The sequence below is a fragment of the Hordeum vulgare genome, chromosome 2H (genome assembly GCF_904849725.1).
Source record: "Hordeum vulgare subsp. vulgare chromosome 2H, MorexV3_pseudomolecules_assembly, whole genome shotgun sequence".
NCBI classification, from domain to species: domain Eukaryota; kingdom Viridiplantae; phylum Streptophyta; class Magnoliopsida; order Poales; family Poaceae; genus Hordeum; species Hordeum vulgare.
This window is the reverse complement of record NC_058519.1, coordinates 536,668,566-536,694,852: the sequence shown is the minus strand read 5'-3', so window position 1 is coordinate 536,694,852 and position 26,287 is coordinate 536,668,566. Positions and strand designations below refer to the sequence as shown.

The 26,287-nt window shown below is 45.1% G+C and overlaps 2 protein-coding genes across 7 annotated transcripts; both read right to left on the bottom strand.

Moving 5' to 3' along the window:
* Positions 1–828: 828 nt before the first annotated feature.
* On the bottom strand, positions 829–16,358 carry LOC123427071 (sister chromatid cohesion 1 protein 2-like). 3 transcript variants are annotated; one of them, XM_045111017.1, is made up of 16 exons: positions 16,269–16,358; positions 15,359–15,484; positions 5,182–5,515; positions 5,052–5,092; positions 4,928–4,974; positions 4,205–4,263; positions 4,001–4,126; positions 3,771–3,908; positions 3,454–3,662; positions 3,214–3,364; positions 2,585–2,727; positions 2,141–2,499; positions 2,005–2,044; positions 1,883–1,907; positions 1,659–1,794; positions 829–1,320 (listed from the first exon to the last, which is right to left on the bottom strand). In XM_045111017.1, exons 3-16 carry the CDS (start codon positions 5,463–5,465, stop codon positions 1,198–1,200), a joined length of 1,881 nt encoding a protein of 626 aa, XP_044966952.1. In that variant the 5' UTR covers positions 5,466–5,515; positions 15,359–15,484; positions 16,269–16,358; the 3' UTR covers positions 829–1,197. The 3 variants fall into 3 exon arrangements, with proteins under 3 accessions (XP_044966952.1, XP_044966950.1, XP_044966951.1); XM_045111015.1 differs by lacking the exons at positions 15,359–15,484; positions 16,269–16,358 and adding exons at positions 6,488–6,689; positions 6,815–7,089; XM_045111016.1 differs by lacking the exons at positions 15,359–15,484; positions 16,269–16,358 and adding exons at positions 6,488–6,689; positions 6,815–7,089 and having other exon boundaries at positions 2,141–2,487.
* Positions 16,359–16,385: 27 nt separating this feature from the next.
* LOC123427070 (cyclin-dependent kinase G-2-like) lies at positions 16,386–19,933 on the bottom strand. 4 transcript variants are annotated; one of them, XR_006622361.1, is made up of 8 exons: positions 18,111–19,933; positions 17,883–18,011; positions 17,630–17,765; positions 17,408–17,496; positions 17,207–17,318; positions 16,986–17,092; positions 16,719–16,893; positions 16,386–16,648 (listed from the first exon to the last, which is right to left on the bottom strand). XR_006622361.1 is itself a non-coding variant. In XM_045111013.1 (7 exons), exons 1-7 carry the CDS (start codon positions 19,622–19,624, stop codon positions 16,800–16,802), a joined length of 2,181 nt encoding a protein of 726 aa, XP_044966948.1. In that variant the 5' UTR covers positions 19,625–19,933; the 3' UTR covers positions 16,386–16,799. The 4 variants fall into 4 exon arrangements, 2 of the variants coding, with proteins under 2 accessions (XP_044966948.1, XP_044966949.1); XR_006622360.1 differs by having other exon boundaries at positions 16,386–16,645; XM_045111013.1 differs by having other exon boundaries at positions 16,386–16,893.
* Positions 19,934–26,287: the final 6,354 nt, after the last annotated feature.

Sequence of the window (26,287 nt, the reverse complement as noted above, 5' to 3'; positions counted from 1 at the left end):
CCAAATTAAACCGCATAAAAGACATTTTTTTCCTCGCCGCTTCCTCTTGATAGCATGGATACTTTCATATGCCACAAGAACGTTATCTTAGATGGCTTTTCAGTCTTCCTTTTTCTACCAGATGATGTACTTCTTCCAGTTTCTCTTCAATGAAAACCTTCACTTCTTCCAGTTTACTGGTAAAGTTTTTACCACATCAAGGGCTTTTTTTGGTTCATAGGATAGAAAAATCATAGAAAATAAGATGACATATATCTCAAATCTCTTCAGTTGCTAATGCTTTACTTTTCTACGAAATGTGAAGGATAGAAAGAGTTCCTTCATAGGAATAGGATTTTATTCCTACAAATCAAAGTGCTATAACGGATTTTTCTTATGAAATTTTTCCTCCAAACCGAAGGAGTCTTAAACATGAGTTTTATTTTTCATCCCCAAAGATGGCCAAACTGAGCGCCTCAATTAGCACATGGAAATTTATTTGAGGTGTATACAAGCTTGCCCTACCAAATGGTCTTGGTGGTTACCCTTGACGGGGTTTTCGTACAATTCATTTTTCATTCTACCCTTGGTTGTTCTCCTCTTGAAGTATTGTGTGTTTATCATGAGAAGAGATGAAGAGCCCGGAACAGTATATATTGCCAAAAAAATATCTCCTATTCGACAGGCCTCCCCTTGGAACAGTGAAGGTTGCAGCTTGAAGCCAACGTCGCCTCAAGGACACTCTGTATCTTAAGCCAGAAGCAACAGACTTGCTCTCCCCTAAGAATCTGTATCTCAGGCAAAAACTCTGATACAAAAATTTAGGAAAAGAATAGCTCGCGCTCGGCATCAATCAAAGCAGGCAAGAGTGTTTGCCTGCTATTTCTACTCATTGGCAGACACCATCAGCATTCAACATGCAACCGGCAAGAAACTGCAATCTGAATAAACACCACCTCCTCATCAGCTAACTTACATCCCGCATGCGACCAGCAAGAAACTCTTGCAACCTAAGGCATGTCGTTAACTTAACCGACCAGCATCCTATTACTCTCTCTACATAAGCCTGGCCCATACCAACAAACGAATGAACGATCCATATATACAACTGGCCTGCCACCAGTACATACCCTCGAGATGATGCTACGGGATATAGCATAAATCTGAAACTTCCAGTCCTCTTGTCCTAAAACTACCCACCTACGGGACATGCCGCTGCTAAGAAGTTGAAGGGGGCACTGGATTCTGCAGCACCGCGTCGAGTTGTGGGGTCGCAGAGATTGTGATGTTCTCATAGGGCTTCTCCTGATTCACGTCTATCAACCCACGGCTCGTGAGGATCTGCACAAGAGAGGTATGTAGCTTGTTAGCATTTGTTTATTTTCCATCAGTGCACAAGGAGTACGCTATTGTGTTTTGGGAAGAACATGGTGTAAATCAAAACTGAAAATTTGGAAATGTTTGTGAATTCCCTGAGACGCGCATTGCACTGAAAAAGGACACGGCATCAAGTCACATTGCAGGGATATTTCTTGTGAGTACTTAATAATGAAATGAGATGGATATGCATAAATATGTCAAGACACTGAGTGGTCAATCATTTGTAGCAATCCATGCCTTTTATCCAGTTCAATCTTTCAAGAAAAGGACAACTCGGAAACAAGTTACAGCAAGCTTACCAGAGTTTCATAGAAGAATCTTGCTGTGGTTTTCCTCTTGCTGCCTTCGAGGGCTTGGCCGAGCGTCACGGGGACATCAGTTTGCTGCTGGCACTTCTGGTCCAAGAATAGCTGATGGAGGCACTTTGCTACTGCCCTGAAATAGTAGACCTAGAGAGTAAGTATTACAGGCAGATAACAGCAGGAGGAATACAAAGGAAAAGCAACAACAATCTTGCTTTCACCTAGTTCTTGTTGAAAGCGGGAAATCTGCAAAAATAACAGTGGGTGTATCAGAAGAGGATGACAAAGCACAAACATCAAACAGCACAAGCTAGTGTAAACTACTATAGGTCATAAACATTACCTTCATCTCTGGCGGCATGCTCTTCATCCATAGGAATATCCTGCAACCAGAGAACATTCTCAAATGAATAAAGTGTGCTGTAAAACCATAAACAGAATCTTTTTTCCACCGAGTTTAGATGTAGACATTTGCTTACCGCATCTATATCAGCAGTCAACGATTCATTGCGCAATGCACTATGACTGGTTGATTCATACAATCTCTCTTCTGGCAACCCTGGTTCATTTCCATTGACTAATGTGCTGTTCTTCTCATAGGGTGTATCATCATTGCACTCACAAGCATCTTGACTTTGCTGAGTTTGATTGTAGCACCCAACAGGAGTCCAGATGCCATTTATCACTTCATCTGGGACACATTCCCTTTCTTCATTTGCAGCTTCCTTGTGGGGATTGCTGGATTCAGCAGGTTCATATGAAAGACACTTCTTTGCTTTAACGGATTCCCCGCATGAGGCACCAGCTGTAGTAGAATTAAGGCGCACTGTAGTCGAATCTGTTAAAATAAGATGGCCAGCTAAGCTGATGACTAAGGTTTGCATAATTAACTGAGCCTGGTACTAGATGACTGATTGACTTACATTGAATAATTGGCTCCATGAAAGTATCCGGCAGAGAACGAAATATTGGGTCCCTCCAAATCTGATGGCGAGTGTGAGGAGCCTTCCTTCTTTTGCAGACTAGATCCTCTAAACCAACACCATCTACCATTTCTCTCATCGTGCTGTAGGGGGGATGTTCCAAAAACAGTAACAATGTTATAGTATGAATGGACCATGTATATCGAAATTCAATGCTCCATCAACATACTGCAGAATCACCTTAAAGAAAGCATGTGAATGTGGCAATAATATAATTTGCATGGACCATGCATATCCTATTTAAAGTTCCATTTTACAGCTAAGGAATCACCTTAAAGAAGCATGTCAATGCAAATCAGGCCCTCCCAATTCTCAAACAAAAAGAGGAAACACCTTAAAGAAACATGTCAATGCAGATCAGACCACTCCCAGTTCTCAAGCTAAAATAAAACGGTTTGCAACATATGGAAGAGCTTGTGCAAGCTAGTTATTTTACCAACACATTTGCACCATACAAACTTCTTAAGCCAATAGAGAAGTTCAAACTGGCTGCTAGGATGCATACAAGCACACAGGAATAGGCAGTGGAACAGATGAAAGGGCTTGTACAAGTAAGTTACTGTACTTACTCATTATCAAGGAGGACCTTATCATCCCACACTACCCAAACTCTTCTCTTATTGTGCTCGTATGCATCCTGGAACCCCTTCCTCCTTTTTCTGGTAACCTGGCGCTTCTCATTTTGAGCAGGTGTTGCAACCATAAATTTTTCTAGTAACCCTAGATAAAAGTGAATTGAGATAAATATGTCACAAACATGAGCAAGATAATAACAATAAGTAGAATAGGAACTTCTCACAAAAGTTAACCTGAGACTCCCTCTCGCAAGGGCTCTGGAGTCAATGGTTCCAGTGACTCTTGTTCCTCGATGTCAGGAATTTCTACAGATGTTGTTGTGTTCGGTTTTCCTACAGCTAACCCAGTTTCTGATTGTTCGACCACAGGATGATTATCATCAAGATCTGCACACACCACATTCTCCACAGCATTCACAGCAGGTCCTTGCATTTCTTGACTTCTGCATCAATGCATGCTTAATAATGTCAAAATAAAAGGATAATTTCCAGAATAATCTTAAAGTAAACAAAGTTCGATGTAACCAAAAAAAGGGAGTAGCAATACTCACTCTCGCAAAGGGGTGGAACAAGCAGGATCGCCATTCTCTTCACCATTCACTTCTCTTCTAGCTTTCTTCACCTCTTCGCTTTTCTCTGGAAGGCCACTTACTTCAGCCATCATATCCATCGCCTCAGGTGGAAGAACACTGTTTCATAGTCTCATTTTAGCAAACATAAAGAGGAAAAAGTCTGCTCTTATGAATGAGTCGGGAGAGGGAGTGATGGTTCATATACTTACTCCTTCACTGGTGTAAAGCAAGCAGGACCAGCATTCTGATTGGTATTTTCAAGTTCATCGTCCATGTGACTTGAGTACAGAAGATCGGTGACTTCATCATTGACACTGATCATTTCAGTTGGGATCCTGCATCAAAAGATCAGCTCAGAAATCCACTGGAAGTAATCTTTTAACACCATTAGGTACTGTAACCTATGTACTTACATGCATACTGGCACAACGTAAGCAGAGTCCAGATCAGCATATGGCATCATCGGATAAGACTGTTCCATTGGATAGATCTTAAGTTATAGTTTGTCAAAACAAATAAGGCATGAAAACAAGAGGAAGCTGACAGTAATGCATGTCACCTATTGCTAATGCAAAGGAACAAACGTATCTAAGGTAACACACATGGGTGGAATAATTTAGAAACCACACAGACAAGACGGATACTCCCTCCGTCCCAAAATAAGTGTCTCAACCTTAATACAACTTTAGTAGTACAAAGTTGAGACACTTATTTTGGGATGGAGGGAGTATTTAACAGTTAACACCTTAATCAGAAAATTCATGAAACTACTGACACAGGACCATGGGTGGAATACATGGAACCTGATAAGGCAACACGTGGAACACACATGGGTGGAATAATTTACAAACCTACTGTGGTAGAACAGGATCAATCAGTGGAAGGTAGAGGTCCCTTAAACTGCTGCCTTATACATGCAAGCTTAGTAATTCTGTGTACCTAGGAAGTATCGCATTTATAGATCACATTAGGTGGTAGGCGCTTGCAGTAGGTGCCAAGTGTGACTTATCTGGATTACATAGCATATTTTTGGCAAGCTCCCCCATTTCTTTGTTTCAGATGTTATAAGAAGCATTTCACTCTATGCGCATACATGTGTTGATTACTCAGTGAATGGTAGGAAGGAAGCTGGGTACCTCGTACAAATTTGGCATATGATGATGTTCATCTTCCAACAAAGTTTCTGTGCAAAACAATGAAGGTCATAAATGAAACGATTTCTTAGCAATAATAGTGGCATCAAATTGCAGCATTTGGTACCTTGACGTGGCAATTGGTGATGATCATCATTGTCATCCTCTCTGCAGAGGAATTTAGAAGGAACAAGTGAGACACCACATTTCAAGCGACAAAGAAATGGAACTAGTTTACGACCATGTGTGTTCATTACCTGTCTTCAGCGATCTGCAAATCAAAACAGTCAAGCTCGAATCTTTTGGGTATGGTGAAGATTGGTGGAAGATCAGCTAGTTCATCCACTTCTGGGACTTGAACTACCGCAACTCTTTTCGCTCTTCTAGTGTCTTCTTGGTCTAGCACCAACCTTTTTGCACAAACGCCTTTCTTCCCTCGCTTTAGAACTTTCTTCGCTCTTACAGTTGATTCAAAAAATTGATTGCTGTCATAGCAGAGGTAGTCCACCTTCTTGGAGTGAATCCTAACAATGCCAAGCATAAGCAGCCCAAGTATTCTGTATGTGGTTTCAACATCGGGCAAAATCTTGTCTGCCATGATAGGAGGAGACGTGTGAGCAAGTCGCCGCAATACTATCAGGAAAAATACCTGGAGGGCTATGTCTACCAATAGAGAGACGCAATATTCAACGATATCCAAACAGTTCCCCAGTGAATTCAATATCATTATGTAGTTTTTGTCGACAGTGAAGTTGGTTCACATGGTACATTCAGTTGGTACCCGAACCTGAAACTCAGCTCAGGTTTACGCTTGGATAACGTCGATAAAAAAATAAAACCATATGTGAAAAGCTCTCAGGCCAAGAGTCGTGAACCCCCAAACCGTCCACAAAGTGGCCAAAAGAAAAAACATAAAAACTCTCCACTGGCCAAAACAGCCCACAGTTCAGAATTCAGATTCAAACTTTTTATCAACAGCCTATTATTCATCTTCTAATCTTTTTAAAAAAACTGAGCCGTTCCCACGAAGGAAATTTGAAACGAAATTTGCAAACAGTGACGCTTGCACTGCACAAGAACATAAAAAAAAAAAAAGATAAATGCGCACATCGATGCTTCCTAAAATCGACAAGAAAAATTTGGATCACCACTCCACCAACCACAGCATGGTGAAGAGGAACGGAAACCACAAGGGAAACGGAGTGGTTCTCTCTTGGTCTTGTTTTTCGGGTGAAGAACCAAGGATTCCACTCCCATTTTTCACTGACACTCAAGATATAAACCCCCACATAAACCCTCCCAATCTACTGCTCCACTCACCCCACAAATGAGAGACACGTACGGCCGTATTTTCCTCTAAGTTCTTAACCAAGCCAGGAAAGAACACGAGACCGGCACAAAAGAAGATTCTTTTCCCCCCATAAATTGGAGAGATTCCCTCCTCGCCCAGGCCCCAACCGAACCCAAAAAGCCCTCAAAACCCCACGAAGAAAAGAGAGAGCTCGGTCGCATTGCAGGAAGCGGGTTAGGGGGGGGCGGCAAATCAGGCGCGGCATCGCTTACCGACGGAGGAGGCGACGTCGGTGCGCAGGACCTGGTCCCTGGTGAGCGCCGCCACGCCGCAGACGCCCGCCACCCACACCGCCCCCAGCGGGCCCTTCCTGGACAGCATCTTCTTGGAGTAGAACATCCCGCCGGCCGCCGGGCACGAGCAGACCACCGAGGACAGGCGGGCAGGCAGGCAGGCAAGCAGCCCTAAATCGCACTGCGAAAGCAAGCCAAACCGAATTCCGCAATGAGGCGAGCCGAATCGAACCTAGAAAAGGGGGAGAAGAGCCGCGCGGCGGCGGAATCAGAGAGCGGGTGGGGAAGGCAAGGGCAAGAACTGACCCGAAGCGGCGCCGCCAATGCCCTCCCTCGCGGCCGCGTGCGGCGACGTGGCGGTCCTCGTGCGGGGCGGTGGCGATCCTCTGGGGGCGGGGCGGGGCGGGGACGGGGACGGGAGTCGGAGCCGGGAGGGGAGGCGGGATGGGAGTGGGACTGGGACTGGGGAGTAGAAGAGGAGAGCGGAGGCTGACTTCGAGTGGAAGGAGGAAACCCCAGGCGCAGGGGGACTGAGACGGGGCGAAAGGACGGGAGCGCCCTTTGGCTTTGAGACGTTGGTGGGTGTGAGGAAGGATTGGATGGGTTCTTGCGTTTCGGTAAGTTGCCTATTTTCTTGGCCCTTTTGAATTTCGCGTTTAATCATTTGCCGTCTTGTATCGGGGCATGGGAAAACGGAACGGTTTAATGCCTCGTTGATGTTTTTCTCCAACGTTAAAGTTTTTGGATTTTGTACTGCGGCAGAGAGCTGTAGCCGTTGTGGCCTGTGCGGTGTAAAATAAATGGATTTATGTGTGCGGTTTATGGAAACACGGTAATCGACGGGATTATATAGGCCGTTGCGCTCCCTCAGCCAATTTTAATTTGTTTACGTTTATTTATTAGTGGATACAAGGAATGCTTGTTTATATTTTACTAAGAAAATATAAAAGCTTGTTGCGCCTTTAATCAGGTTTTTTTTTACCCTCACAAAAAAATATAAGCATTTTGTTAAACATGTACAGAAACTAGCATAGTGCCTTTGCTACAGAGGCAACAAAAAATAACTTGCTCATATGTTACCATATGAATAATAGAAAGTGAACATAATTTTTGAAATTCGTTTAATTGTTTTGTACTATTAATCATCAGTTGTGTGCAATGCCAACCTAGGCTATGACATAATTACTCAATGCAATAATATAGACAAAATGATAATATCAATTGAGGCTTGTTGAGCTCAGTTCCTGATTTCGTGTGCTTGCCTAAATAAATGTCCAAATGCTCTTATGATGATTCGCCATGCTAGTTGCTCAATGTCCGTAGGTTTCTGCTCGTTCTAACATTGCAACACATGCTCGATTCTACCAGTAATACAAGTAGTAAATGTCACAGCTACGTAATTGACCTCATAAACCCGCTTCATATGACACATAACTTGACTTTTTTGCATGGAATTTGTCGAAGTTTTTGACATAACATAGCGATGCGAAACATCTTTGGTTTATCACGTTCACGCACCACTATTAGAGATTTACAAAAGATCCAATGTCAATTATTATGGTCTACTAATTTAGTACAATACAAGGACTTTTTCCGCTAATATATTTTTTTTCATAGTGTTTTTTAGAAAGACGTGTGCATATAATTATTACGTACAATCAGATGCTACTTGAATAACTTGAATGTGTAAAATGCCAAGCTAGCCACCTAAGGGAAATCAGTGGCGTAAGCTCTAGGGCGCCGGTGGTCGTAGGTCCGAGTGGCCAGCGGTGCCCGCTCACGGCCGATGTTCAAGAGGGCGGCTGCGACCATGTGGAATGGTGCACGAGCATGGCCGGAGGCCAAGCTGCTCGCTCCACGCAGAAGCTGGGCTCCAACAGCAAGAAATGGGCTTCCTAGCTTGATGTTGGACGGTTTCATTAGTTTATTTATCAAGGCATTGAACAATACGTATGTCTATGAACAATGTCACTATTATATTTACAGTATCATTTATCAGGTGGTCCCGCATCCAAATAAAATGTCACAATTTTTTTATACATGTGTGAGAGTCTAGATAGAAATAGTAGGAACTACATGCTGGGTTCGGATCACATGAAACATATTTTATTTAGACTGATGTTGTAGTAGGTCCCACGTGTAGATGGAGGAGGGGTGAGTGACTCACCAACAACTCAAATCTTTAATAGTAGGAAAGATTATAGCACATCCCAAAGAAAAAACATCAAAACCATGCATTTAGGGTTCATTGTGTATTCTACCTCTAGGACATTGTCGTCGCCGTAGCGTGAGTGCCAAATCTAGCCATACCTTGTATCCACTAGTTGGGAAGTCGCCAAGGCTAAGGACCGATAGAACTAACACACCAAAGAAGAACTACCCGTCACCATGAAAGGACCACCAACGAGCCAGCGCATCCGCCACCTCATGAACATGACCTTCATTGGTGTCACAACGATGGTGAAGAGGATGTTGGTCCAACGGAGGAGAATGTTGGTGTAATAGTGGTGGAGCCGGGAGAAAATAAATATGGCGTTGACGACACCAACACTCGGACAAACTAGATACCAGGCCCAAGAAGAGTGACGACAAGCCATAATCATGGACTCCTCACCACTCTCGTCGAGGACGTTTTTCCCAAGGTAGGAACAAAGTCCATGGAACCCTATTCCACGGTTGGCACGTAACTAGCATCGGACAAGCTAGATACACGGGCCAAGATGAGTAGACACAAACCATTCTCATGGTCTGCCCGTTGCATCGTCACAGACATTGTCACTAAGTTGGGAATGGAGTTTGAGAAAACCTTATTCCACCGGCATCATTGTCGTCACCTTAGAGTCGACGACAAAATGGAAAACCAAAGAGGGGGTCAGAACACAAGAATAGTCATGGTGGCCAAACAAAAAAATAGAACAAAGCAACCTGATTTCATTAGAAAAATGACAACATAGTTTTCAAAACTACACTAATCTAAAACCAAACCCAATATCCCAGTGCTTGGGCAATGGATACTTTGGTTTTTAGAACCAAAACGTATTCTCAACTGGTTTAGAAAAAAGAGAGGTAAGATACCTCTTTTCCAAATACTGCCAAAAGCACGATATAGAAGATACTGTGGTTTATAAAATGATGTATTACCTCTGTTCAGGTTTAAAAGTCCCCTTGCATTTTAGGTCAAACTTTGACCTTTGATTTAACTACCAAAATATTAGTTATATGTCACAAAATAGTATCATTAGAAACCTCCTTCGAATATAAATCCAACAATATAGGTTTTGTGTCATAAAACTGGCTTCTTGTTAGTTAAAACTACGATCGGAATTGGACACAAAATACAAAAAGGACTAATAAATCTGAACAGAGGTAGTATTCACTAATGTCAACCAGATTTCTAGCTGGCCTTTACTGGTTTTCTGAAGGAGAAGAAGGACGTAGTATCACTTTTGATGTATTGGTGATTCTCTCGCAGATTTGTAGCTGGCCTTTACTGTTTAGATAACCATTGCTTTTGTCTTTTGATTAGGTGCATTGATGTATTTTTACATCTCAACAGTACCACACTGGCAACCAGTTTGGCCTTCCGCGTCTAGATGCATAGACTGAGAGTGCAATAAACTTCTCCTTTCAACAATCAACAAGAAGGAAAAATGTGTGGTCCGTACCACGTTAATAAATTGTCTTATTTTTTGAGTATCTGATAAAGGCATCTTCAATGGTTGTTGGTAGATTTTACATTGACAGATGGCTTCCAGTGGAAGGTACGCGTGGGTTTGAATGTAGGAGCCCTCTGCTGTAATTTTACTTTGACGGATGACTACGAACTGGATGAGCGTCGGGGCCTAAACCCGAGGCAGGCAGGAGATACGAGAGACCGCGACAGGCCACGGGCGGTGGTCGCCTGATCAGCGCCAGCCCAGGTAGTTTTCCGGGCCAACCTGCCAGCCACACAATGGACGGGGAAGTGCTTGTACGGTCTCGGTGTTTGTTTGTTAAGGCCGAGGCCATTTGGTTGGTCACCACGTGCAACACATCCACGCTAGTATCTGCTCACCTCAACAAACAAAAAAAATCCACTATCGGCAGCAGCAAGTCCTGTCGGCGAGAAAGACAGTGATTCCGGGACTGTGCACCACCTAAGAGCATGGTTAATAGTATAGCCAACTGTGGCTATAAGCAGTTTATAACCCATCTCATCTTATAGCTAGCTTGTACAATACTTCCTCCGTACCTAAATATAAGTCTTTTAAGATATTTCACTGGGTGTCTACATACGAAACAAAATGAATGAATCTATACTCTAAAGTATGTCTATATACATCCGTATGGAGTCATTAGTGAAACCTCTAAAAAGACTTATATTTAGGAACGGATGGAGTGGTTAGCTATAAAAGAATACTATTTTTATCATATATGATCCACCTTTCTTTCTCGCAAAGCACCTAGAAGCACGTGCTAGAGCTAGCTCTTCACGAAGAATCCGTTTTCCTTCTCTCTCATCTTCTCTCTCATCCAATTCAGCAAAAATATAATATTTTAATCCTCACAGCCTGCTGACTGTACCTTATTGTACTTGCTCTAAGGCTGCCCGTAATGGGAGTATCATAGGTAGTATCATGCATGCCAGCTACACAATTTCGATGAGGTGGCATAGAATTAAATAAAGATAGAGAGGGTTGAGTATCATATTAAATGATGTGCTACTATGTGTCTTGCACGGCAATAAATGAACTACCCTATGATACTAACATATGATACTATGGGCCCTGTTTGTTTAAGAAGTCCCGGGACTTTTTTTAGTCCCAACTTAAAAGTTCCTAATCCCTATCCGTTTGTTTCCAGAGACTAAATAGGGACTAAAGGTCATTAAATGACATGCAAAAAGACCATGTTACCCTTAGTAATGTAGTAGTAGTTATAAAATGACATGCTAAAAGTAGGGGCAATGTTGGAAAAAGTGCCAAAAAGTCCCCAAAAGACCCTCTCATAGGGACTTCTCGAAATAGTCCCGAATGCCCCCTTTTAGTCACTAAAAGTCCCTCCTGTTTGTTTCACATGGGACTTTTTGGGACTTTTTTTAGTCCCTACACCAAAAAGTCCGTGGAAACAAACACCCCTATGCATTACGGATGTGGTATCATAGACTAGTATCATATGCATGATACTAGTATATGATACTATCCATTACAACCAGCCTAAGGGCAACTCTAAGGGGCCGACCCAAACGGAGAGCGATTTCGTCTGCTTTTTGTCCGTTTGGGTCGACCACGATGATACGAACGTCCGCTTTCGTAAATGGATCGGCTCGTGCATCTAACGCTGACCGGACCCTTTTTTTGTCGGCGAGAAAAAAATATTAAACATAATTAAATATTAAAAGCCGGCCACGAAGGCCGACGGTAGTCCACGCATCGCGTCCGCATTACATTAAATAAGAACAAACTAAAATTGCATCCATGCAGCCCTAGGCGTCGTCGTCGTCGTCGGGACCGGTGAGGTCGACCGGCGTTGACGCAGGGCCGGCCCAGGGGAACGCCGAGTTCTAGAGCGCAGCTGCCTGCATCTCCGTCGTTTGCCCCGCCGACGCGGGCTGTGGTGGTAGCGGTGGCAGCGCAGCAGCGCGAGCACGCTCCTCCTCATCCACCTGTCGTCGCTCCTCCTCCTCCTCCTCCTTCTTCAGCTCCATGAGTCGCAGGCCTTCGGCGCGCTCCGACTGCAGGTGCACCGACCTCGAGTGCTCGAGGTAGGCCTGCTCCTGCTCTGGTGTTGCGCCCAGCCAGATGGCGGCGCGCTGACGAACTCGTGGACGACGTCGGTCCACTGGTAGACCTGTCGTGGCAGCGCGGGCTCGGGCTCGGTCTCCGGCAAAGATGGCACGACACAGTTGCCGACGACCGACAGCGCGGCGAGCTTCTTCCTCTTCGGCGACGCAGCGAGCTTCTTCCTCGATGTCGCGGAGGACACCAGCGAGCACCTCCTGGTCCTCGTCACTGACGACGGGCGGCGGCGGAGGACCTCCTGGCTGCACTTGGCGCACGCCACGGCCGCGTTGCTGCTCGTGCTCCACCGCGAACCACACCTCCCAGTTAGGGGAGTCGGTCACGTATGTGAGGTCTCGTCACTGCTCCGTCGTCAGCAGACGCCGCCGCTTCGTCACCTCCTCCAGATGCACCCGTGTTGACCGCGGCATGGTCGGCACCGGAATCCTCTCCGGATCCAGGTGCCAGCCGTGCGGCAGTGTGACGTCGGGGTAAGGGAGTGCGACACCGTGCTCCGAGTGCCACCGCGCTTGGTGCACCGAGACGCTCACGCGCTGGCGAGGCCGGAAAGAAGACGACGGGGAGGTGGCGCGGGGAAAGAGCGGGGCCTTGCTCTTGTTTGGGAAGCCGCGGCCATGGTGGGCTAGGGTTTCGATCGCTGAGAAGGTGGCGAGGTGGGGACGGGTTCTGAAAGCGGGTGGGGGAACCCACCGCACGCTCGAAATAAAAAAGGTCAGCCACGGTCGCCGATGCATGGGCCCGAGGATGGTGCCCGTCATAAATTAGGTTGACTGCGGTGGTTGGGGACGGACACCGACGCGCGTCCACGCCGACGCATTTCAATCCCATATTTGGGCCAAAAATGGGTCGGCGCGGACGCATTTTAGCAATCAGTCAGCATGTTTGGCCATTTTTTTTGTTCACGCTGACCCGAACGGACGACGGCGGACGGAATAGGTCGCCCCGTTGAAGTTGCTCTAAGGACTTGTTTGGTTAATCTCTCCCACACGAAGATTAAAGTGAATTTTGACTTGTAGGAAATTTAATACCTTTCAATCCTCTCCAAAGATCTTTAAATTTCGAAAAACCAAACAAGGCCTAAGGTTCGTGAGCAGGCCACATTTTACTGTCTCGCCGTCAAACGTTCTTGGAGTAACCATATATGCACACTCATGGGATGGAAGGAGTATTTGATTCTTCTCTAACTAATAAACATATTTACGTTACATGTAAATAATCACACCCAAAGTGCGCTGCATCGGAGTGTAGTGCTGCTTCAGTCACCCAGACCGAATTACCACCGATGTTGCGCGCGCTCCTTGCTTGGCTGGGCATCCAGACCCTCCACGTCGACCTGCAGATAACGGAGTCTACACATGCCCACGCCAATGGGTGAGCAACAAGATTACTAAACCATGGCAGCACAAGACGAGCTCAGCGGGGAGCGCAACAAAGACACGGAATGGCACTATGACAGTCCACGCCCAGCGAGCGATATAAGGTACTTCCTCCGTTCTAGTGCATCCTCGGTTTTCGAGCTTGAAATTTGACTATAAATTTGATCAACAAAACCGATTGCGGTGGGAACAAAAATTATACCAACGAATTCATATCGAAAATACGAATACAGTGGTTTAATTTATGCTCCCGTCACGGTAGGTCTCGTTGGTTAAATTCATGATCAAATATGAATATTCGTTGGTTAAATTCATGATCAAATATGAATATTGAAAAGCACGGACACACTACATTGTGAAATGAAAAGAGTACATACCAAAGAAGCATCGTGCTATATATAAGACGTTTTGGCAGTTTAACGACTTAAACTGCCAAAATGAATGTATTTAGAAGTAAACTACATCTAGATACATTCATTTCTCCGGCAAGTATTTTCGAACGAAAAGAGTATTTAGGAACAGAGGGAGTAGCAGTAAAACCCGGAAAAAATCAAAATCAAAATAAAAAACCTTTTAAATTGGCAACAAATGCTGCTTTGTCGTGACGTAATGGCGCTCACGAGGTCCGGGCAAAAAATAAAGTACTCCAAAACTTTGTCAAATCAAACAAATAAAACTATTGCATGTGTATAAAACGATTGCATGTGTACCCACCAACAAAAACCCCACTCTACCAGCCTCAGTCATAGGTTATAATGTACTACCTCCATCGATAATTCAAGTCCAATCCTGGGATGTTCTAACTATTTTCTAATTTGAATGTATATAGGCACATTTTAATGTGTTTGTTCATTCATTTCAGTCCGTATATAATCCATACTCAAATTTCTGAAACGGCTTATATCTGTGAACAGAGGGAGTAGACCTTAGTTTCTATCTTTCCATTCTGTGCGCTGATACCACTACAATCTTTCTATTCTGCTTGCCGACACCACTGCAACTACACAAATGCTTATATCGCAAAAACACACTCGAGCCTGCTGATGGGCTGATATATATCTTCAGCAAGACAACTGAAACTAAAATAAGAGGCAAACAAATCGGCAAGAGCTTCCGCAAGGCAGCTAAAACTAAAACTAAAACAATTGCATGAGACTATCACATTCAAAGCAATAGCTTCAACAACACAAAAACTCCGAACCACCAACGCCACATAGAATGAAGCAGCAAGTAACAATTGAACATTTGTGGTGGCAAGGGCAGCTCATTTAAACCCATGACAAGAAAAACACCACTACAAGAACATAAAGAACCATAAGCAGTTATGCATCCAAAAAGAGCATGTCAAAAGTTTGCTCCGAATGTGGCCCATCAAAGCAACCAGGCTACCTTCTAAAAAAAAGGCTACCATAACAAAACTGGGGAACAGAGAGCACGCAACACTAGTATTTCAGCCTAATTTTGACCTCCATCCCTAATCTAAATAGCCTCAATTTCGTGGTGGAGTGTAAACAAGCATTTAATCAGTCAAGGAGGCATTTCGAATAGAAAACAAAGTGTCGGCCATATGGGAAAGGCAGAAATGAATGTTCAACAAAAACCATACCTCCATACAAACAAATAACAGATGCCGTCCGCGAAAACAGTTAGATGAATATGGTGCATTAATAAACAAGGAAGGATAGTAGACTGACCAGTGACCACTATGGCTCACTTAAGTAACAGATGAACACACTTCAAGACCTCCCACAAAATTTAGTCACTTAGGTACAACAAGCTGGCGGCCATCAAGCTTCCTCTTGAAGCAGCCACAGCTTAAGCTGCAGACGTGTCACAGATAGAACAGTTGTAGTAAGTTCAACCAACTCTCTAGTACTTGAGCAGAATGTACAAGTAGTTATCACCAAATGCAAACAACATAGCACAGAACAGCAAATTTACACACAAAGACGACATGGGGGGGAGAACTTAACAAGCGAACAACATTGCTCAAGAAGAGATATCCCTGATTTTCGATCTTGTCATGGGCAAGTAACCAGCTTCGTAGAACGGACATTGTAGACTAACTACCGGATAGAAATGAAATCCAAGTGCCCCCTTCATGTTCTCAATTTGCTTGGCAAATACATGCGTGTCAAAATGGCACGATAAATATAAAATAGAAAGCATCGCAAAGAGTGACTAAAGAAACATATAATTCTTCACTTGTATCCTAAATCGATTGACATATGATGCACGAGAATGCAAGAACAGCTCAGATAAAGGAATTCTTGGTGAATAATACAATGTTTGTAAGATAATTAGGTACCAACACAGACTAGTATACATCGTCAAGGTGGAAAAGAGAATACACCCATCCAGGCTGGGTCCTCATTTAAGTAATGTTTTGCACTTTTCTTCCTTCTCTCTGCCATTCTCTTCTTTTTCATCTTTTTCAGAATTGGAAGTTCATAACACTACGGACATGATTAAGATTTAAGACGCTGTTTCTTTATGAATACTAAAACAGAGCCCTTGGGTATAGATGATCTTTCAGAACATGTATTCATCAATTTTTAATCAGCAGTACATCTCTTGAGGTAAACGACTCTTGAATATATTTACCTTTCAAGTTGTATTACTGTCCGTGATTTCCTGAAGAAAAGCTAAAGGCATCCTTCCCCTTCGGCACTTTCATTTCTTGCAAACAAAATGCAAAGATCAAAAGAAAAGAGCACTATAGGAGCAGAGAAAAAATGATAGATTCTTATAATCTTATTGTAAATCCAACACACTGAGCATTGTTTACAACGTACCAATCTGGAATATTTTACATACAGAGGTTCCAAAGGTGAAACAAGTGTAAGTGTGTAGCCAATAAAGCCAACAGGCCAAACCTTACGATGGAGGCAGGTTAGATTTGCTTTCATGATCAATCTGGGAGGAGTGCTAATCCTGTGAAAAGAATTCTATGATGGGCCACAAGTCACTAAGCACAAAGCCTGCTAAAGAACGCTGTCAGTTGCTTGTAGACACCAAGAAGATCTGATACTTCATGTCCATGGCACATCTCACCTCAGAAGCCATCTGACCTCACTGATTCAGGTTGAAGCATAGCAGTCAGTACGAACAAAAACCCAAGCAAGCGGTTTGAGCTCAGCCAAAAAGGCCACGGTTGCCTTTTGCTTGCAGTTCTTTCAACCGCTGCTCCTCTAGAGGATCAGGACTCTTCATATACCGTCTGGTACGCCTGTATATTTTATAACATTAGATATAAATGTACTATTGAACATAAATGTTAATAAGCATGGGATATGCAAAACTAATGGGTAAAAAAAATACCTGTCCAGTTCGTTTAGAGCTGGAAATGTCGGCATGAAGTCCTTTGACTTAGGTAGAGGTACTTCACAGAACCATGGATGCTCCAATGCAACCTCAGCTGATATACGCTGTACAAGAAAGTCAAGTGTGCTTAGTCAGTAATATAAATGACAATGAAGCGTAAAGGAATGACAATGCAAGATTCGTGTAGCACGAGTGCCATTGAAGAGTATTAATTTTACCTTTGCGGGATCATAAGTTAAGAGCTTATTCAACAGATCAAAACCAGCTTCAGATAGGTTTGGACGCCCAGAAAAAGACGCAGCTGGGAACTTATCCCTTAATCTGTTGTACCTGCAGAAAAAATAAATCAAAATATGATGCAATCATACAATGATATACGCTCAGTGGAGAAACAACAAAAGCAGGTATAAGAAACATACGGTTGTTTAACAAAGTTGACTTTGACACCAGGTAACTTGGCATAACCAGGCCATATCTTCTCATTAGGTGTGCCAAGTGTTCTAAATATCTACAAGAAAAGTAGCTTCACCATAAGCTATCACTGAATACATATCTATATCAACGGCTATAGCTATCAGCAACATAGAAGAATGTGCAATGTGAGACATGCATGGAAAGCATACATAAGACAAATGAAGTACCTTGTCTAGCTGTTCAAACTCTGTTTTTCCATTGAACAGCGGTTCTTTGGCAAGAAGCTCTGCCATAATGCAGCCCACGGACCACATGTCAATAGCAGTAGAGTATTCCTTTGTTCCTAGCAATAGTTCAGGTGACCTGTAGCCAAGGAGGAGAAACAGACGTTAGTGTGATTTATAAATAAAAGAACTTACAGTGAAAAATTAAGGTAGTCAAAGCGCTGCTGTGGGAATCTGATGTTGGCTGGTGACCTACCTGTACCACAAAGTCACAACCAATTGAGTATAAGGTTTTAGCGGGCTCCCATATTGACGAGACAGTCCAAAATCACATATTTTCAACTCACCGCGGTTATTCAGCAATAGATTTGAAGTCTTCAAATCTCTGGAATAAATGAGATGCATATCATCAGTACATAGCCAACATCGGAACCTGGTTAGATAATATCTGAAGAACAAGAACAAAAGGGAAGCCAACCATTACCTATGAAGTACCCAATTGTCATGAAGATATTTTACACCCTCTAATAGCTGAAGCATTAAGCATTTGACCTCACTTTGGGTATAAGGCTGCTTCATTTTCTCCATGACACCCTTAAGATCATGCTCCATGTACTCCATCACCATAAAAATACTATCAAGACTACTGCCAACTACTACTTCCTTAACATCAACAATTGAAGGGTGATGGAAAGATAAAAGGATGTTGATTTCCCTAAGAGAGGTCAACGGGAAACCTTCTCTCTCCTTTTCCATCTTGACCTTCTTCAATGCAACAATCTCAGCAGTCTTCTTATCCTTTGCTCGATACACAACACCATAGGTGCCTTCATTAATCTTGTTGAGCCTCTCAAACACATCAACACTTCTGCAACCTTGCAGCATATTGATACATCGATGGGCCGGCTTCACTGGCTCAGGGGTTTCAGACCTCCGCACTTCATCCTCCGAATCAGAAGATGGACGATTAGCTGAACCATTAACGCTAGCCTCCCCTCGATCAACATCCATGTAGTCACCTTTACCTAATTCCAAATCTTCCTTGTCGTCGTTACCCATTCTCCCTGAATCAGATGACCTTGATATGGTCCTCCGTCCAGACATATCACTGGTCACAACCTCCCCAAGTTCTGGACTAGGAGTCTTCTTACCCTGCCCTAGCTCAGCGGAATCCGCAGGAGATATGCCTTTCTTCTTCCTCAGTGTTACACCCTCCTCGTCGTCATCATTAGCACCTGCCCACCTTGAAGTTGATATGTTCCTCATTGTTGGGTACTCCTCTTCCTCCTTTACTTTGATCTCCTCTTCCTCCTTTACTTTACTCTCCTCTACCTCAAGCACCTTGCTATCCTCTGGCTCGTGCAACTGCTCAGTGTCCTCGGTATCAACGGCAAGGTCTACATCCATTGGTGAATTCTCCACGACCAACCTCTCTGGGATGTGCCCCTGTGGAGGCAGAGGGGGAGGGGGAGGGAGTTCGGCAGAAGCGGCTTGCACCACTTTCTGGTCACTTGCTGCATCAGCAGATGAGGATTCCACCACTCCCTTCACAGCCACTGCACCAGGATGTAACTGCGGCGGCTTTGGGCTATCCCTGTCCCAAATTATGGGCGAAAATTTCCTCTTTTTACTGGGCGACGGGGCAGCAGGCGCCCCCACCGCCACCTCACCCTCCCTGCTAGAACTGGACATGATATTCTCCCCCGTCGCTCTGCCTGACCTCCCACCAGAGTCATCTGACGCGCTCCCACTGAGCACCTCGCCGGGTTCCCGGTCCCCAAGCCTCGTGGAGAGGCGGCTCTTGGGCGGGTGCGAGCGGCGGTGGCCGTATCCGTTGGAGAATTCCCTGCCACCGCCGCTGCGGCCACCGTCGCGGCGGCGGTCGGCGTCGCTCCGGTGGCGGTCGCCGAGGCTCTGGCTCCTCCTGGCAGCCTCGGCGTCGGGCTCCCGCTCTCTGGCCTCGTAGTCCCTGTAGCCTCCGTGGCGCCCGGCGGCCATGAGCGCGGAATCCGAGCCGCGAAGGAACCCGAGCGAATCGCCCCCCGCCCAACCCTAGATCCGTACCAAAACCTAGAAAAACTGCGGCTCGGTTCCGACCTGGGGCTGGGGTTTGGATCTGGCCTCGGGTTCGTGGGGCCGCGTGGCCTCCGGCCGGGGCGGCGGCGGCGGGAGGCGAGAGGATTCCGGGAGGCGGGCGATGTGGGGGTGGGGTGGGGTGGTGCGGCGGGGCGAATAGAGGACGGGATGGGAGGGGAGTCGGGGACGGAAGCGAGCGGGGTAGGCGCCGCTTCGCGTTGGTGCGGGGCCGCGGCCGGCTTTGCGGCTTTCCCTTTCTGGATTTGGGAAACCAGCGGGCTCCTCGTGGACGTGGTTTCCCAGGTGGATGACAGGTGGGGACAGTGGCTGCGGGAGGCTGGGTGGGTCCAGGCTAGTGGTGGTTTCGTTTGAAACGTGTTCTTTCTAAAACACACATGTAAATTTTATTCATAGTCATAACGATTACTGAAAATACAAATTAACTCCTAAAACTAAGAATTACAATGAAAATCTTTTGAATACATCTTCTTCGCAGTATTAATCTCTCCTACAAAAAACACTTCAACGATTCGTTAAAGAGGAATCAATTGGACAATACTCGGATTTTTTATGTGTATATGTACCCACACCATCGTCCACACACGTATCGTCGGCGTATATGTATGCAATCGCAGGCCTCTATCCGATGCATCGTCGATGATATGTATGTATCGCGTCTATTTATGTGAGATGATTTTTATTAATGGTACACGTGGAAATTTGGGTTTCCCAATTGAGCTAAATTTATCGGATAATCCGCAAAAAAATACCGTATAATCCATATTACCAGTACCATATCCTCTACCATATCCAATGAATATCCGGTTGACTAAAATCCTTATCCGCATCCATATCCGCCAGATTTCTGTAAGTACATACCATATCCTTAAAACCGGATGCGGAAGCGGAATCGAAACGGAAAATATTTGTATCATTTACATCCCTAGTCCCTGGCGGATGGCTCCCATGGCTGCCCATGGAATTTTAAGGATGAAACTGTGTCTACGAGGGACATACCTTGAAGGTGTTCGGGCCGTGTCATGGGAGGCGTATCCCTATTTACTCTGAGATGAAGATGTCTCTCTCAGATCGGATTGCGCTCGGGCCCGCTTGCCTTCCTTCCGCGCCATGATTGTCAGCCTATGGCTTGATGTTTCGCTGTCATGTTGGCATTTAGCTGCTAGTGCAGCCGTGTGTTCCTCGGTCCGGAGAGAGCACTCTGTATTGCCGTTGACAGTGATGTCTCCCTTGGGTTCGAGCATTTTGAGCTTCATGTCGGCGTAGTGGGCCACATCGTTGAAGCGGGCGAAAGTTGTGATGCCGAGTAGTGCGTGGTATCCATTGCGAAAGGGGATGCTGTAGAAGATCCAGTCTTCGTTGCGAAAGTTGTTGGGTGAGCCTAACGGAACCTCTAGTGTTATCGTGACCGAGCAACGAGCTTCGATGCGTGGAATCACTCCCTTAAAGGTTGTGCGACTTGGTTTGATTCGTGATGGGTCTATGCCCATCTTTTTCACCATATCTAAATAGATCAGATTAAGGATACTTCCTCCGTCCATGAGGACTAGTGAGGGGGTACCCATCTACAATGGGGTCTAGGACCAGGGCGACCAACCCTCCATGACGGATACTGGTCAGATGATCCCTATGGTCGAAAGTGATCAGGCAGGCCGACCATGGATTGTATTTTGGTGCGACAGGCTCTATGGCATATACCTCCCAAAGGGCCCGCTTCTTCACCTTTTTGGGTATATGGGTGACACAAATCATGTTCACGGTTTTGACCTCGGGAGGGAACTGTTTTTGGCCCCCATTCTTCCGGTCGCGGGGCTCCTCGTTGTCTTCACTTCGTGGGCCCCTGCTTTGTTCGTCGGCGGCCAACTTGCCAGCCTGTTTGAACACCCTACAATTACGGTTGGTGTGGGTGGCAGGCTTGTCTTGGGTGCCATGGATCTGGCATGGCCGTTCCACGATTTTATCCCATGGAGTCGGTCCGTCCTTGTTCCCTTCGAAGGATTTTTTCGATGTCCAGGTTTTGAACTGCGGAATGCAGCATTTACTGTTGTGTCATCGGCATCACCGTTACATTGCGGTGTTTGTTCTTGTTTTTTCTTGGTTTCTCATTTCCGTCCCGAACATCGGACGTTTCGGGGTCGTCCGCATTGTGGCTGCGCCGAGCTAGCCAATTATCTTCACCCACGCAAAATTGGGTCATGAGGGAAGTGAGGACACACATTGTTCTCGGCCAATCCTGGCCGAGCAGTCTCGCCAGCCAATTGTCCCGGATGTTGTACCTGAAAGAGGCTATTTCTTCAGCATCTGGGTAGTCCATGATTTGATTTTTCTTGGTGAGGAACCGGTTCCATAATTCTCTGGCCGATTCCCCCGCATTTTGAACGATGTTGCTTAGTTCGGATGAATCCGGTGGCCGAACATATGTTCCCTGAAAGTTGGATAGGAAAGCCTCCTCGAGGTCTTCCTAGCTTCCAATGGAGTCTTCGGGTAGGCTATTTAGCCAGTGTCATGTCGGTCCTTTGAGTTTTATGGGTAAGTATTTTATGGCATGGAGATTGTCTCCTCTAGCCATATGATGTGGAAAAGGAAATCTTCTATCCACACGGCGGGGTCTGTCGTCCCGTCATAATGTTCAATGTTTACGGGTTTAAACCCTTCTAGAAACTAGTGCTGCATGACCTTATTTGTGAAACACAATGGGTGAGCGACGCCTATGATCCGGGCTATTTTGTGTCGGATATCAGCTCCGGGTAGAGCCTGGTACGGTTCCCGACCTCTGCTTTTGTAAGTGACCCGAGGAGGTTCGTCGTCCCATCGAGTAAGGGAGTACCTCCTGGATCCGTAGATGGATGTATTGCGATCTAAGCTAACGTATCATGGGTCACGTATGTCCCAGAGGTGCATATGTTCTTTTCCTTTTCTGTGGGGAGGCTCGGGTCTATACTCGTTCTCTCTGACCACTATGTCGTGACCTCAGGGCGGGCGGTCAGGTTGGTCATAGTGTGTGCATCGAGAGGACACATGTTCTGGGGCCTCGTCATCGAACTCAGGGAGCGGGCGTCGGTGCAGGTAAGTTTTGTTTTGGTTCGGCCACTCTGTGGCGTATCCTTCTTCGTCCGACGGGATTTTGGTCCACCTACTGTTAATGGTGTTCTATTCATCCTGGAGTTGTCATTGCTTTGCTTTTAAGCTCTGGGCGGCAGCTATAAGCCGTTGCCGGAATTGCTCCTGGCCTTCGGGGTCTTCAGGGATTACGAAGTCTTCGGATTCAAGGCCGTCTTCATCGTCAACTGGGGGAAAGTAGTCGTCGTCGTCCGAGTTGTTGAGGTCGTCAGGATCGGCATTGGTCCGTTCTGCTGGTTGTTGCTCGGGAGCTTCGGGGTTGTCGTGGTATTTTGGGGTCATGTTTTCCCTGTAGTTTGTGTGGAGCCCTTCCCTTATTTACCTTGGCACGCTTACGTGACTTTTGTCGCTTTGAGGGCTCCTCCACGGACTTACCATCGTTTTGCTTGGGTGTGGCATCGCCCGTGTCACGGGGCGTGTCTACCATGTAAACGTCGTAGGTGGACATTGCGGTCCATCGCCCAATGTTTACGGGGTGGGGTAGTAGGCCTCATCGTCCATGTCCTCGAGCTCTTCGAAGGCATAGTCCAATGCGTCGGTTAAATCTTTGAGGGTGGCGATCAAGTGGGTGGTGGGTGGGCTGTAAAAGTCCTCGTAATCCACCTCGGAGCCGATCTTTGAACAGGTCGGGCTTCGATTAAGTGAGATTTGGAGTGAATGGATCTGTTTGAGTGTCTCGTTTAACATCGAGAGGTTGTCTTGATCGATCTTTTGAGTTTTTTGGAGTTGACCTCTGATACGTCTCCAACGTATCTATAATTTTTTATGGTTTCATGCTATTATCTTGTCAAACTTTGGATGTTTTGCATGCCTTTTATATATTTTCTTGGGACTAACTTATTAACTCAGTGTCAAGTGCGAGTTCCTATTTTTTCCATGTTTTTGAGCTCTTTCAGAGGAGATTTTGAAACGGAGTCCAAACGGAAGAAAATCCCCGAAAAGATTTTTTTTGGAACGGAAGAAGATCGGGGAACTTGGGAGCCAAGGCAGGGGAGCCCTAGGGGCCACACAAGCCCCCACCCCGCGGCCGGGGGGGGGGGGGGTCGCGCCATCCAGGCTTGTGGGCCCCCGAAGGTCCTCTGACCTAGGTCTTTCGCCTATATAATCCCAAAAATTCCAGAAAAAATCAGGAGATCATCGAAAGTACTTTTCTGCCGCCGGAAGCTTCTGTCTCCGCAAGATCCCATCTGGGGCATGTTCTGGTGCCCTGCCGGAGGGGGGATTCGGACACGGAGGGCTTCTTCATCAACACCATGACCTCTCCGATGATGCGTGAGTAGTTCACCATAGACCTACGGGTCCATAGCTAGTAAGTAGATGGCTTCTTCTCTCTCTGGGATCTTCAATACAAAGTTCTCCATGATCTTCATGGAGATCTATCCGATGTAATCTTCTTTTGCGGTGTGTTTGTCGAGATCCGATGAATTGTGGATTCATGATCAGATTATCTATGAGTCTTATTTAGGTTTCTTCTGATCTCTCTTATGCATGATTTCATATCCTTGTAATTCTCTTCGAGTTGTGGGTTTTGTCTGGCCAACTAGATCTATGATTCTTGCAATGGGAGAAGTGCTTGGTTTTGGGTTCATACCGTGCGGTGACCTCACCCAGTGACAGAAGGGGTAGCGAGGCACGCATCCTGTTGTTGCCATCAAGGGTAAAAAGATGGGGTTTTCATCATTGGTTTGAGATTATCCCTCTACATCATGTCATCTCGCTTAAAGCATTACTCTGTTCGTCATGAACTCAATACACTAGATGCATGCTAGATAGCGGTCGATGTGTGGAGTAATAGTAGTAGATGCAGAAAGTATCGGTCTACTTGTATCGGACGTGATGCCTATATGTATGATCATTGCCTTAGATATCGTCATGACTTTTGGCGGTTCTATCAATTGCTCGACAGTAATTTGTTCACCCACTGTAATACTTGCTATTTTAAGAGAATCCTCTAGTGAAAACTATGGGCCCCAGGGTCTACTCCACACCATATTTTCAGCCTTACACATTTTACTTCGTTGCACTTTCCGCCTTCAGATCTCACTTTGCAAACAATCTTGAAGGGATTGACAACCCCTTTGAAGCGTTGGGTGCAAGCTTGTTTGTGTTTGCGTAGGTACTTTGGACTTGACGAGGCCCTCCTTCTGGACCGATACCTTGGTTCTCAAACTGAGGGAAATACTTACTGCTCCTGTGCTGCATTACCCTTTCCTCTTCAAGGGGAAAACCGACGCAAACTAGAGAAGTAACAAGAAGAATTCCTAAGCGCCAGGGAAGGACTTTTGTTGCCGCAGCAGAAAAATTTCTGGCGTCGTTGCCGGTGAGGATCAAGTCAAGAACTCATCCAAGTAAGTGTCGCAAACTCATCTCTTGCATTTACTTTGTTTGCCTCTTGCCTCTCGTTTTCCTCTCCCCACTTCACCAATTTGCCTTTTTCGTTCGCCTTTTTGTTCGCCCTTTTCTCTCGCTTGCTTTCCGTTCGCTTGTGTGCCATGTGCCTTCAATATGCTTGCATCTTCGCTTGCTGAAAATCTAGTGATATGGATCCTCATCCACTTGCTGATCTCTTTAAGAGATCCAATTGCTAGTGAGTTGAGTGCACTTGACTATCTTTATGGAGTTTTGGTTGAGATGCATGAATCTGAAAACTGTGAGGAAGAAATTTATGAAGAGATTCACGAGGGCTCCTTGCATGAAAAGCATGATTGCAATGGTTTCACTATAAATTCTATTAGTGGCAATCATGGTAAGAATATGCAAAACCCTAAGCTTGGGGATGCTAGTTTTGCTATGTCCACTACTTGTTGCAATGATCATGAGTGGGGCGATGATTTTTCTTATGATCTTGAAATTTGTTTAAGCCTCATGATGAATATGATATTTGCAATATTATTGAAAGTGGGTTTGGAGAAGTCATGACTTTAGTTGATGATAGTCCCACTATTTTTGAAGAGCGTCAACTTTGCATGCATGTGTATCATGAAAAGAATATCCTATGTGATAGTTACATTGTTGAATTCTAATATGATCCCACATGTAATTATTATGAGAGAGGAAAATATGGTGGTAGAAACTTTCATATCAGTAAATCACCTCTCGTTATGTTGAGATTGCTATTGACTCTTTCTTCTTCCTTGTATATGGTAACTATTGGTTGTCTTGACAATCTGTTTTCCTATAAAATTCCTATGCATAGGAAGTATGTTAGACTTAGATGTGATTTTCACATCCTTTATGATGCTCTCGTTGTGCTTCAATTCTTGTCTTTTGTGTGAGCATCATTGAATTATCAATGCCTAGCTAAGGGCGTTAAACAATAGCGCTTGTTGGGAGGCAACCCAATGAATTTATCTTTTTTCTTTCTGTTTTGTTGCGTCCACACTTTCATAATTCTGTTGTGATTGTGTTTTTTGTGGTTTTTGTGTGTTTGAGCCAAGCAAAACCTTT